We start from the raw sequence: 14215 nt of genomic DNA, 5'->3' as shown, positions 1-14215 counted from the left end.
TCATCCTTTTCTCCTTGAATTAATTTGAACAACTTTTGTTTGAAACATTTTTTTATTTGCTTAATACTTTTTGAAATATTCAAGGAAAACTTGGTAACTTTTACAATATTTAGCTCATGATATCTCGATAATTATTTGTCGGAGAGAAAGGTGATACAGGACTTTTTGACTTGATTTGATCTCAAGAATATTCTGTTGCAATAGGTACCCAAAAGTCCTGTATCACTTTTCTCTCCGGCAAATAATTATCGAGATATCATGAGCTAAATATTGTAAAAGTTACCAAGTTTTCCTTGAATATTTCAAAAAGTATTAGACAAATAAAAAAACGTTTCAAACAAAAGTTGTTCAAATTAATTCAAGGAGAAAAGGATGATACAATAAAAAATAAAGGTTTCCATTTAAAAAATTTAACTTGAGCTCTACTGGGCCCAACACGGGCCCTGGACCCAAAATCTAATTAGATCGTCTATTGACTCTCTTTGAGTCAAACTTTTATCTAAAATATTTTATTTTTCCAATAAATCAATATTTTCTGAGATAATTGACCGTTCCGGAACTTTTATTACGCACAGTATAAAATATATATAAACTTTATTATAATAGGGGAGACCGGGGCTAAGCCGACAACGGGGCAAACTTGACACTAGGCTTTTTGCCAATTTAAATCTATCGTAGAAACTTGCCTTTCCTACTGTAAATGCGTCTTTATGTGCCAGTATTATCAACGGAATTTGGTAACATTCTGAGTTACTAAGCGTTTTTGATAGTGAAAAGTAATTTTTCTGATCTCTCGAAAATGTCTACTCTTTCATCGAGCTTTACTCTTGCGAATCTACCGGTAAGTGATTTTGATGGGAAATTTGATGCTCTATATGAATCCGATAATCGTTTTTGCATATTTTCAAAATGTTCATGTTTTTGAAGTGACAAAAGTGAAAAACGACGTCCGGGGCAAAGTCAACACCACGCCGTTTCGTCGGCTCCCAGTAACAAACGATGCTTGTCATGCAGCCGTATGGCTCATGACAAATGTATGCGCACGTCCGATCGCGAGTTTACTTGCATTAATTGTTTTTCAGACATGAGTTTAGATGAAGATAATTGAAAGTTCAACAATTTTTGTTCTCATTATTTCAAATGATTGTTCTAGCTACTTTATTCCGAATTTTTGTACTTTTTAAATACACAATAAACAATGTATTTTCATTTTCAGACAGTAAAAAATAAGTTCCAGATCAAATTGTGTCGATCAGACAAAGTGTTGAGTTTGCCCCGGCGGGGTGTCGAGTTTGCCCCGGCATTTTTCAATTCGAAAATTAGTCTTCGCGTCACTTTTCCTTTCCTGGCGGGAAAACAAAGCGACGTACAGCAAAACTTCCTGAATCAATTTTGTACCTGAAGAAACACTCTTTAAATATGTACCATTGAATTTGCCTAAAAATTTTAATTAAATATTAAAAATTGCCTTTGAAAAAATAGTGTCGGCTTAGCCCCGGTCTCCCCTATATATCAAATGTGATAGGCAATTGGCTTTAGATAGATTTCATTCAGTATTAATTGAAGATACCACCAAAGTGAAATTAAAAAGGTGTGAAATGTTCAAAGAAACTTGAAAAAACTGGGTATATTTTATATCCTTAATACCTACACATTATATAAAATATAAATATTGTAACTAAATCAATCGCGGACATACCTATCTTTATAAATTACAGAATATACGAGAATATACAAGCACATCTGAGAGAAAAAGATAGTGGGAGAAAGAGATAGAGAAACATAAAATTTGTTGATAATTAAACGCGAAAACATCAGCAAGTTTTTATAAAAAAATAATTTTTACAATGAAATTTTGATATACAATCGTTTCTATGCGAATCAATACAATTTGAATTTTACTTTCTTATCTAAACGTTAGCGTTGTCATTTGATAGTGAAAAAGATTCTTATTAAATAACATAATAAAACTTTTATTTACGGATTTATGCAATTTTTCTTCTCTCCAATTTTTAAATAAATAACCTAATTCTCTGTTTTGCATGAGAAACATATACCACATCGTTTATAGTGCTATAAATATTTTAAAATTATTAAGAAATAATGAATATGATTAAAAACAATACCATTCTATATGTAATCTATTATTATTACAGAAATGTAATTAAAATAAATATTAATCTTTTATTTACTGGCTTCAAAGTGCATATTTTTTTATTATTCCCACTTGAGCATTTTTATTATAAACTAAAATCTTAAATCATTATTATTATAGATAAACTATTATATTGACTTAAGAACAGTATAAGACAAGCTCACTTCTTAAAAAACTACAATTTCTCTTCCTGCTTCCTCATCTTCGCCATTTACATCATCATCATCTTTCTTCTGTTGCTTTTTCTTCGACGTCGCATCCTTCTTTTCCTTCTGAATCTTTTTAAAGTTTTCTAGAGATTCTTGTAGTGGATCGACAAACTGATCAAACTCGATGTCTATCATTGCTTGTATCACGTCTGGTCCACTGATCGTTTTACGGTTGCCTTTCTTAGCTACTATATTGGCAGACGACGTAAGATAGAGTATGAAGATGGACGCAGCCTTTGCTACTGCTGTTCTGGCGTCTTTCCCAACTGTTACCCCATCCGGTAGAGCTTCCTTGATGATTCTAGTCACAACTGCATTGGGCAGGTTCAGATCTTCTAATCGCTCAGCCATCTAATTAGCGTTTGTTTTTTTCAATTCTTATAAATGGAACAATATAAGATATTGTAATTCTACGATTCTTATATTATAACGTAATACTCAAACTCATTATGAAGGTTACTAAAATATAATTAATGTGTATGATAGCACTTATAATGTATACATAACTTTCATAAATAATGTAAGACTTATTAAAATTATCTTTGGCAAGTAGTTCGTTGCAGCGCACAAGTTACACAATAATGCACAAAAAATATAAGGAAGAGATAACAGAAATAATAAGGGAAATTGTTATTACCTTACTCTGAAAACGTGTTGGAGCTTATCTATCAAAATCGACAACGCGGTGAGGTTAGGTCTTTCCCGCCAGCAAGTTTGTGACAATTACAATCTGCACAAGAAATGAACTTCCTCGTCGTTTTTAAACGTGATAGGAATCAATAGTGAATTGAAATCTCGTAGCAAACATCCGAAAATTCACGAATGTATCGGAATAATTACATTTTTACCGAATGCAACTGAACGTTCGAAATTCAAACAAAAACCACGACGCGGCCCATGGGAAGATGGCATAAACCTTTGACTGGTATATAAAGGCCGTGGCATATAGAAAAACTTAACCAGTAAAACTCAAGCAGTAAGCAAATCAGCCAATCAGGGTGCCATTACATAGAGCGCGGAAACGCGAAAACGCGGAAGACAAAATTTACTAGATTTCCGTCGATCCGTTTCGTTCATTTGGTTGCCTTATATTACATGGAGCACAATTTGCGCGGAAAAGCGGAACAATATGTTGATAACTAGACATTTATATTCCTTTATTAAATATGTGTTGACTTAATTCATTGAAATTTGTATTAGTATGCTTATCTTTTCAGTTTATTTATTGAATACAAGCATTTTAATCAACAAATACCGCTAAACATTCTTATTTTATAATTCCCTATTCCGCTTTTCCGCGCAAATTGTGCTCCATGTAATATAAGGCAACCAAATGAACGGAACGGATCGACGGAAATCTAGTAAATTTTGTCTTCCGCGCTTCCGCGTTTCCGCGCTTCATGTAAAGGTGGGTTTTCATGGGCAGTGAAATGCTGCAGCAGCGAGCAGCAGTTTAGTAATTTCTTAGAAAATTCCTAGGAAATTACTAAACTTTCCTAGAAAATATTAAACTTTTCTAGAAATTACTTAGTAATTTCTAAGAAATTACTAAACTGCTGCTCGCTGCTGCAACATTTCACTGCCCACGAAAACCCACCTTAATGGAACCCTCACAGTCAAGAACTTAAGGCACGGCCCTAAGCGGTAGCGAATCCATACTGTTGATTTCTTACTGCTTAAGTTTTACTGCTTATGTTTTTTTATGTGCCAAGACCCTTACACGTAACAAAGTTTTAATCATAATCGTAAGGCCGCAAGAAAATAGACCAATCATACTCGATTATTCTTCGAGCTCAAGGAGAATAATCGACTGTGATTGGTCTATTTTCTTACGGCCTTACGATTATGACTAAAACTTTGTTACGTGAAATGGCCTTAAGGAAATCAACGGTATGGATTTGCTACCGCTTAGGGCCGTGCCTTAAGTTCTTGACTGTGATTGGCTGATTTGCTTAATGCTTAAGTTTTACTGCTTAAGTTTTTCTATGTGCCACGGCCTTAAGATCCGACTTATGAATAATCCGGCCTAAATTGCTGTTCGCTGCTGCTACATTTCACTGCCCATGAAAACCCACCTTAAGCAGTAAGCAAATCAGCCAATCACAGTCAAGAACTTAAGACATAACGTAAGCGGTAGCGAATCAGTTGTGCAATTCTGTAACTCGTTATGCTGTCGTTATGTGGTCATAACGACAGTTGCGCAGGTATACTATATGATAAAAAAAGCTTCTCAACTGTCGTTAGGCCCGGTCTACAATCAGTCGTATGTCGGAACGTAGCCAATGGTCCAATGAGAGAATTTCTTTTTCGAAAACAAATTTTCCTCTTTGGATCATCGGCTACGTTCCGACATCCGACTCCGACATACGACTGATTGTAGACCGGGCCTATGAGCACATAACGACGCATAACGAGTAGAGACCTATAATAAGAAATGCGCCAATGACTCCCCACCACGACTCCTGTCCACCATCTTGTGCCCATTGGCCTGTTCTTTTTCGCTGCATTTCTGTACTAGTGCAAAGAAAAAGAACACAGACCACATGTTGAAGACGATCATGGGAGCTTTCCAGCAAGCGACACAAGTCGACACAAGTATCGTTTTATCTTTGTTACTCATTACCAAAAAAGAAAGATAGAACGATGCTCGTGTCGACTTGTGTCGCTTGCTGGAAAGCTCCCCATGTCGACGAATTGTGCCTGCCGGGTACACAATAACGGGCCAAACAATGTCCGCGATTGGTCACTGACCAATCAAAAACAGGTATCTGTATGGCGCATCTCTTATTTATAGGTCTCTAATAACGAGTAAAGGCCGTGGCAGTCTCGTGGCACATAGAAAAACTTAAGCTGGCCACACACACTTTTTCCTAACAGTAACAGTAGGATTTCGACCTATCGCGTTGCTCGATTCGGGAACGTACGGCCGTACGTTCCCGAATCGAGCAACGCGATTGGTCGAAACTCTACTGTTACTGTTACGAAAAAGTGTGTGTCCGGGGCCTTAAGCAGTAAAACTGAAGCAGTAAGCAAATCAGCCAATCACAGTCAAAAACTTAAGACATAACATAAGCGGTAACGAATCAGTACCGTTGATTTCCTTACTGCTTACGTCTTACTGCTTAAGTTTTTCTATGTGCCAAGGCCCTTAAGCGTCGTCTACAATGGCAGCCGGAGTATGCAGTAAGACGCAAGCAGTAAGCCATTGACCAACCACAGTCGATTATTCTTGAATTGTAAAAATCCCATTAGTCAATAACTTACTGCTTACGTCTTACTGTATACTCCTGCTGCCATTGTAGGCTGCGTTTCGCTATTCACTCGCAGTACTGGCAGCACTGTAAATGTGTTCCAATATACGCGGCAGTAAGCTGTCAAAGCGTTTTCGTGTTCATGTGACGTCATAGATTTTGTCGTCACTTCCTACTTTCATTACTGCGGCTCGCGAGGTGAGGCATTCGCAGTAAAAACATGGCGGCTATGGCGGCACCTTTGGAAGAATTGGTCCTTGTGGACCTGGACGGCAACAACGAGAAATATACAGTAATCGTTAGTCACGTACAGTGATCGGCAAAAATTCAGTTTTTAGTAATGATATCGGCGGTTATTTTTAATTAATCAAAAATAAAACATTTGAATGTTTTTAATTTTAATTAACAAAAAATTGGTAATTAATAAAATACTAAGCTCTAAATTTAAAATAATTATTAATTGATTGAAAATATAATACTCTGTCTAAAAAATTAATAAATAATCAGAAATATATTGTTCATAATTTAAAAATTGGCCATTATATAAAATAAATTGTAAATTTTTAAAACAATTACTCAAAAAAAATATTTATAATTTTTTAAAAAATTAGTAGTTTTTAAAAAGTAAATTATTTGAACAATTAGTAGATAATTATTAGAAAATATATTACTAATTTTTTTAGAAAATTAGCATTTATTAATTTTGTAAAGTATCCGTTTTTAGGAGTATATTAGTTGCAGTAGAAAAGAAACGATGACGTTAACTATACTAAATAATTTTTTCATACTGAAAATTCGTGTTTTTTGGGAAAATTTGCAATTACTAGATAAACTATAAACGTGCTTTGCACGCTCCCCCCCCCCTCAACGGTACCCCTTTCCCCCAATTTAATTATAATAATAATTATAAACAAATAATTGTTAATTTTATGTGTTCATATGGGTCCTAAGGCCAGCTCAGCGAGGACAGAAACCTCGCGTAGAGCAAAAGGGCAAAAGCTGGCTTGATCTCGATGTTCAGTACGCATAGAGACTGCGAAAGCACGGCCTATCGATCCTTTTGGCTTGAAGAGTTTTCAGCAAGAGGTGTCAGAAAAGTTACCACAGGGATAACTGGCTTGTGGCGGCCAAGCGTTCATAGCGACGTCGCTTTTTGATCCTTCGATGTCGGAAATAATTACGGCATTCTTTGCGGTTTGGCATCGCGTTTTAATGGCGGCGATTATCGATACGCGGGAATATTTGTTTCTCGGAACATTGCGAAGTATCCGAGTATGATTGCACCGCTGGATGAAGCACCCAGGAATGCTGCGCGCGGATTACATTGATCGAAGGAGATGCCTCGTTATAAGCACCACGCGGTCTAATTTCAACAATTAAATCCTGCAAATGATCCGAACGTTACGTTCGGAATAATAGCTATAAATATTTATGTGTATTTTTCTTATTTATTCAGATATTTCTTGATATAAATAATTCGTTTCTAACTTGACGTTGGTTACCTAGAAAAACTTAATAACTGAATCAAATGATCTCACTCTAGATAAAGCAACATATATAATTTTCGTTGATTAAACACATCTTTTCTTCAATCACACCAACTTTATCAAACATTTAAGTTTGAGAATTATTGTTTTTTTTTCACAAAATTATATTTTTTAATATAAATAAAGTTTAATTGTTTATTATCGACTTTCTTTGAATGTTTTTTCTGTTTTTTTATTGCTTCTTTTAAAAACCTTATATGTACAAAAAAGGTTAAAATATAAAGTTTTAAAAATTCGCAAATATTTGAGTCCGCCATATTGGATTTATTTTTTGGAATTTTTAAAATTTGTTACAATATGCAAATTCTACACCAACAATACCACATATATACAAAAAGGTCTAAAAAAATATTGATAATAAAGTACTTTTGAATCGGGGGATCACTTTTCGGGGGATCACATTGGATTTTTTAAATAAGAAATTACATTAATAAGAGATTTTCAATTTTCCACCGAGATGACTGGGAAGTACAAGTAAGGTAAATGTCCCAATTAGTGACGGTGTCCCAATTTATGACAATCGCACCCATTTTCCTTAATAAATCAACTAATACGGATCCAATATTTATTCTAAATATCTATTCAAACTCTAAATTTTATTTATATTCGATTATAATACATTTTGAATAAAATTAAAAACCGTAATGAATGTTAAAACATCATAATTACAAGCGTACACTGACGGCGACAGTCTGAACGCAGTTGCTCTCCGTCATCTTAGAAACTGACAGTTGATTCGAGATGTCTGTTTGCTGGGTCTATGCAGTTATGCTTTAAATAACTTGAAGTAAGTGAATTGTTTTGTCAAGTCGAGAGAAAGTTAAGAATATTTCTAAGCAGAAAAATATCAAGGTTCGTAATTTTCGTAGTTAATTCATATATGTCACTAATCGGTATTAGAATATCTATTTGTTCCTATTACTGACAACTCCGAAATAAATACATATAAAATGATATAAACGTATCTATTTCTAAAAAGAACATGTAGTTTATAAATCTTATTCATTATAAAGTTAAAAAATAGCATCAATATCATAACTTACCTCTGTACAATTTAATAAATAGTATAAATGTAAGTTCTTAACCTATAAGTTATCATGTTTAAGTCAGTAATAGGAACACTCATATAATTCTGTACCAATTTATGATATTCGAGTAACTATTACTGTTCCGAAGAGAAAACTGTCACGGGAGGAGGAGGCTCCTTAACCTCTACAAGACCGGCCCCTTTTTTGGACGATCTTTTTAGTTTTAGTGCTAGAACATTTTTGTCCTTGTCAGTTGAACTACGAAAAAGACGGCGCCACTCCAACGCCTAATATTAGGCTTCCAGTCCCGGGGAGAGGTTAGTGTGACTCCCGCAAAAGTGTGAGTACCTGGCGATGCCGGCGATAAATAAATTGTGTTAAATACAAAACGGTATTATTAAATGTGTTTAATATTTCTTATAAAAACAGTAATATCAGTAATATATAATCAGTAATAAGAATGTTAATATATATACCTTTTGTCAGTAATAGGGACGTTTATATGTTTGTCGCCTGTCAGTAATAGAGGCATGTATATATATTATAAATTGGGACAAAACCAAACTGAAATGTCACTAAATGGTACTTCAGCTACTTTTGAGAAAATATTATAAACAAATTAAAATCTGTCCATAAATAAAAAAAAAGATAACACAATTAAAATCACAAATGTTCAAGCTGTCTAACAAAATCAATTTTGTATAGGGGAGACCGGGGCTAAACCGCCAACGGGGTTGAACCGCCAAATCAAATATCTCGGAACCTGTATATTGTGCGAACTCGCTATTAACATTGTAAACGCTGCTTATGGTACCCATGTGACCAACGGAGTTTCGGCAGGTTACCTGCCGTGTTATGATTTTTACGAGGGCAAACGTGTTTTCGGAAGGTGAAAGTAAAATTTTCTGCGCGTGGAAATATTGTAATATCTGCAATAATGTTTGCTCTCCAAATCTCGAGGTACGTGATTATAAAGAGTAATGCATGCTGAACACGAATCCAGTGTGGTTTTTTCATTATCGTTGATGTCTAATATTTCGTGGGCGATCAAACCTGAAACTTATGTTTGGGGCTTATCCGCCAGTAAGCACCCGGGGCTGGTCCGCCAGTCTCGTCACTGTGGCGCGCCGGGCGCACGACTTCAGCTCACGGCGATTTCAGGTTAGGTTTCCCTCGAGCGTGATTCTGTCTTCCCTTGCACGTGCGTCAGTTTGTGTAGGAGGGAAATGGTACGCACGTATCGTCGCAAAACGGGTGTTTTGGCCGACCGAAAAGATGGCGGACCGTTGTTTTCGAGATCGCTCACGCTCACGGCACGTCGGCGAGGTACGGCGAGGCACGGCACGGCTCTGAGATCCCGCGATTTCCGCGCGAGAGTTGACATGCCGCGCGCGCTGTAGATCGTCCCGACTCCCGGCCGCGGTAAATCGTCGTTGTTGGTCGTTGTGTCAGTGACAGTCGCGCGTGCGACCGCATCGTCCAGCGTTCGCCGCATCGTCTCGGCGTCATTGTCGCCGCCGTTGTAGTGGTGGTGGTGTCGGTGGTGGTCATCGTCGTCGTCGTCGTCGTCGTCGTCGTGGTCATCGTCATCGTCGTCGTCGTCGTCGTCGTCGTCGTCGTCGTCGTCGTGGTCGTGGCCGTTGTCGTCGTGGTGGTCGTGGCCGTCGTCGTCGTGGTGGTCGTGGCCGTCGTCGTCGTGGTGGTCATGGCCGTCGTCGTCGTCGTCGTCGGCACGTCGAGGAATCGGCGCGAGAACGCCGTCGAGTCGGTAAAATGGTCGCGCTCCACCGCGAGCTTTTCTAACCCCCCTGTCGCTATTTATCGCTCTCCCGCGAGAAACGCGGCTTGGTTAGGTTGCTCGAGGGTCCGCGCTGATCCTATGGCACCGGAACGCCGTCACGCGTATTCCCCGTGGTTGCCCGCGTTGACAATGTGACGTGCCGTTGGGGAGTTTACGATTTGGTTAACCTCTGTATTCACGTGCCTAAATTGTTTTATGGAATAGGTAAAACAATTATTTTTTAATAATGTTTTGCATAAAAATTTTAAATAAATTTTTATATTTTTCTCTTAAAAAACAATTATTAAAATGTATTCTATCATTTTTCAGGATTAGATGTACGTATATGTATTGAAAATGCAGTGTGGCGGATTAGCCCCGGGGGGTGGCGGTTCAACCCCGGCATTTTTGAGATTTCAATTTTTCCACCGTTGTCGTTTTTGCTCTATACCGGTTAAACAAAGCAACATAGATAAAAATTTCCTACATAAATTTTGTAGCTAAAGGTTCACTCTTTACAGTGGTATACCACATTTAACTAAAATTATTTATTTTTTTGTTAAAAATCGGCACCGAAAAAAAACTGGCGGTTTAGCCCCGGTCTCCCCTACTTTCTTTAACATGTATATTATTAATTTATCAATTTATTATTATAATGAGGTTACTACGTCACTAATTGGGACATTTACCTTAGCGCTAGTAATACGCTTAACAGGTTTTGACCAATCGCGTATATCCGTCCCCTTCGTCTTGCCCAGTATCTTTGATTATAATATTGTCAGTTACCTCATGTTCATACTTGTTTTTGCCAAGACAACTTGTTTCAGAGTCAAGGATAAAAAATTATTTTTATTTAATTGTTAATTTTTTGAAAAATTAAAAAATATTTGTTTTTTATTATTATTTTTTAGAAAACTAGACACCACAGACGCGCGCTTCGCGCGCGCTATTTAGCTTTAACATTATGCTATTACTATTACACTATTAACTTCTTGATACACAACTGTCAAAATATACGATGACAGCTGCAAATGAAGTAAGCGCAGCGAGAGAACCAATTGGCATCGCGGAAAAGCGGCAACAATAAACTTCGAGATATGCGAGTATCGACTTAACATGCCTTTTTTTTAGAAAGGATTAGAAATTATTTTTATTCAATTATTTATTTTTGAAAAATTAGTTATAATTCTCGATTTATTATTAAATTTTCTAAGAATTAAAAAATAATGTTAAACATTAATAATTTTTGTAGAAATAATCTTTTTTTGAAATTATTTACAAATTGTTAGGTAAATAAAAATAAGTTAAAAAAATGTTATTTTTTTGGCACTTAAGGGGATGCTGGAGCCGCAGGCGAACTCGATCAGCGTCGATAAAGAAGTGCTCACCGACTATATCTGTCCTTGTATAGACAAAGATATAGACAAGGATAGCACGCTACATTGCACGCACACATACGCACGATACACATCGACATTATACTTTTATATTACGCTTCCAAATCTTGATTTGGGGGGTTTATCGATGTTTTTATTGTTGTGCAATTCAGGGGAACTTGTTTTCGCGTTCGTACCAATGGTATATCTCTTATATGAAATACATCTTGTGACGAGCTGACAGCTCGCCGCTACTCGAGACGCCATATTGGGATAAAAGTAGATAAGGAAATCTGTACTTCCGTAATTTTTTCTCGTTTTCTATATAAAATCGGAGTTCCCCTGAATCATTAATGTATGTACTGCAATTCTGGAGAAGGATTTTTAATTCTGTCAAATATTAACGACGCTACGTGCCGACAACAAAATGCCGGTAAAACAGACGGCTCCAGCATCCCCTTAATATATTGTATTTTGGCTTATTAATGATTGCTTTGACATTTAAAAAATAAATAATGAAAATTTTTTTTGCCGATCACTGGTCACGAAGATGCGGAAAAAGCCCGAAAAGGTTACTAAATTAATATAATTAATATAATAATAAATAATTTCGATATTTTCATAAATCTGAAAAGTGATTCTTTTTTATATAATTAGAATAGGTGCTCCTATCGTCGTGTCACGACGTGTCTAAGATAGGTTAAGATAGGTTATATTTCTTTCTTATACATAACAACAGTCGCAGTACTGCGGATATCGTTCCGTTATTGCAGTGTTATATGCGGTAAAAGCAACAGAAGTAATTACGGAACAATCTTGCAACTGTGCTCAATGACGTCACATCGTCAGTACTTACAGTGAATACAGAAACGCAGCCGTAGACGACGCTTTAAGCTGGCCACACACACTTTCCGTAGAACGTAACAGTAGGATTTCGACCAATCGCGTTACTCGATTGGTCGAAACTTTACTGTTACTGTTACGAAAAAGTGTGTCCGGGGCTTTACAGAATCACACTACTGTACCGTTGATTACTGCTTACGTCTTACTGCTTAAGTTTTTCTATGTGCCCGGGCCTTAAGCGATAGCTCCAATCAAAAGTGCTCCATATATGCGGTGAGACGGCAAGCTGCTTTTGCCGGAGCTTGCCGGAGCCCGACCTGCGCCTGGCTCCTGATTGAACACCGCAACATTTGCCGGAGCTCAACCGCATATATAGAGTTTTAGCATTAAAATCATGTTTCCTCGAAAACGGCAGCATTACAGTTCAAAAATATTAATGTATTGGGTGTACAACTTAATTCGGTCCGTTTTTTGCTTGAAAAACGCATTTATTTGAACGATAAAATGAATTAATACCTTATTCAAAGTACCGTCCATCGCTAGCCACTACTTTTTCCCATCTTTCTGGCAATTTATGGATTCCGTCGCGGAAGAAGCGTTCATCTTTTGAAGCCAAGAATTAATCGAGCCAATTTTTGATACCCTGTTCTGAAGTGAAGCGTATTCCAGTCACAGCGTTCTGCATCGATCGAAACAAATGGTAGTCGGAAGGGGCAAGGTCTGGGCTATAAGGCGGGTGAGCCAGAACTTCCCATCCGATATTTTCCAAATAGTTTTTAACCGGAACAGCAACATGAGGCCGAGCGTTGTCATGGTGAAAGATTATGGATTCGTGTCTGGTCACATATTCTGGACGTTTTTCGGCTATAGCTCGCTTTAAACTAGGGCTCTGATTTTATTCCGTTTTTCGAATAAACGTTTAAACGTGAAACGTTTATCCGTTTACATTTTCTTCCAGAAAAACGTTTACGTTTAAACGTTTAGTAAACGTTTAGTAAACGTTTAGTAAACGTTTAGTAAACGTTTAGTAAACGTTTAGTAAACATTTAATAAACGCTTAGTAAACGCTTAGTAAACGCTTAGTAAACGTTTAGTAATCATCACTGAGAAAATTATACATTGTTATTTCGTGCGTGCGTGCATGCGTACGTACGAACGTGCGTGCATGCGCTCGCTCTCACTCGCGGATGTCGTCGATGATGCGAGCACGCGTGACAAAAACTTGTCGAACTGTGTCGTTCCCTCGTGCTTTTGTCTGCCCCTATTTGCTCCCCCCCTCCCCCGCGTCAAAATTAGGACTCGCTATTATTTAAACAAAAACTCATTTACTCGTATATTTAGTAAGTACATTCATTTATGAGTAGAAGAGTGTTTTACAAAATTAACTATTATTTATATGCTTTATTTCATTTTAAGTCAAAATTGCATCCAAATCTGAACAAAAGAATACTTTTTTATACCGTTTTTGTTTAACAGTGCGTCATATTAACAACAATATGTAATAACAATAATCTAAAAACAATCATTAATTGTGATTTATTCTTGCTTTTATACCAGCATCCGAATGCGTATTCGTTTTGTTCCAAGTCCAAGAAATGCAAGCAGCGCGAACAAATCTAATTACTTCTGATTTATTGAATAAAAATGACTAAATCGTTTCCGTTACTGTAAAAATGTGACGACGTCACCGGAAAGAAAGTAACGGTAACGATATTACAAATAATACATTACTTCCCAACTCTGACTATATTTGTAATAAATATTTTATTAATAAAGTACATTCAAAAATAAAACACTTAAGAAAGGGATAATAAACGTTTACAGAAAAACGTGAAAATATTCGGAAAAACGTTTTTAGTAAACGGATATGCTATAAATATACGTGTAAACGTTTAAACGTTTATCAGGCCCTAGACTTAAAACACGTGTATTCGGAAAAACGTTTCCAATAAACGGATATGCTAATTATACGTATAAACGTGTTTCCGTTTAAACGTATAATAGCGAGCCCTACTTTAAACGGATC

The 14215-nt window shown here is 36.6% G+C and overlaps 2 protein-coding genes across 3 annotated transcripts in view; both read right to left on the bottom strand.

Annotated features, from left to right (window-relative positions):
* Positions 1 to 14215, bottom strand: part of LOC139782310 (FIGNL1-interacting regulator of recombination and mitosis) — a 69854-nt gene that overhangs the window by 43471 nt on the left and 12168 nt on the right. The gene's annotated exons all lie outside the window — the stretch shown is intronic.
* Chrac-14 (DNA polymerase epsilon subunit 3 Chrac-14) lies at positions 2197 to 3298 on the bottom strand. Of its 2 annotated transcripts, none has more exons than XM_071721314.1 (2): positions 3002 to 3298; positions 2197 to 2741 (listed from the first exon to the last, which is right to left on the bottom strand). In XM_071721314.1, the coding sequence occupies exon 2, from the start codon at positions 2713 to 2715 to the stop codon at positions 2323 to 2325; it is 393 nt and encodes a 130-aa protein (XP_071577415.1). In that variant the 5' UTR covers positions 2716 to 2741; positions 3002 to 3298; the 3' UTR covers positions 2197 to 2322. The 2 variants fall into 2 exon arrangements, with proteins under 2 accessions (XP_071577415.1, XP_071577414.1); XM_071721313.1 differs by having other exon boundaries at positions 2197 to 2715; positions 3002 to 3291.

This window comes from Temnothorax nylanderi, unplaced genomic scaffold (assembly GCF_030848795.1).
Source record: "Temnothorax nylanderi isolate EJ_2023f unplaced genomic scaffold, tnyl_v1.0 TNYL_tig0403_pilon, whole genome shotgun sequence".
Taxonomy (NCBI): domain Eukaryota; kingdom Metazoa; phylum Arthropoda; class Insecta; order Hymenoptera; family Formicidae; genus Temnothorax; species Temnothorax nylanderi.
This window is presented reverse-complemented; position numbering and strand designations above follow the sequence as displayed.

Coding starts and splice junctions, on each gene's coding strand:
- Chrac-14 (XM_071721314.1), bottom strand. CDS start 2,715: ATGGCTGAGCGATTAGAAGATCTGAACCTGCCCAATGCAGTTGTGACT.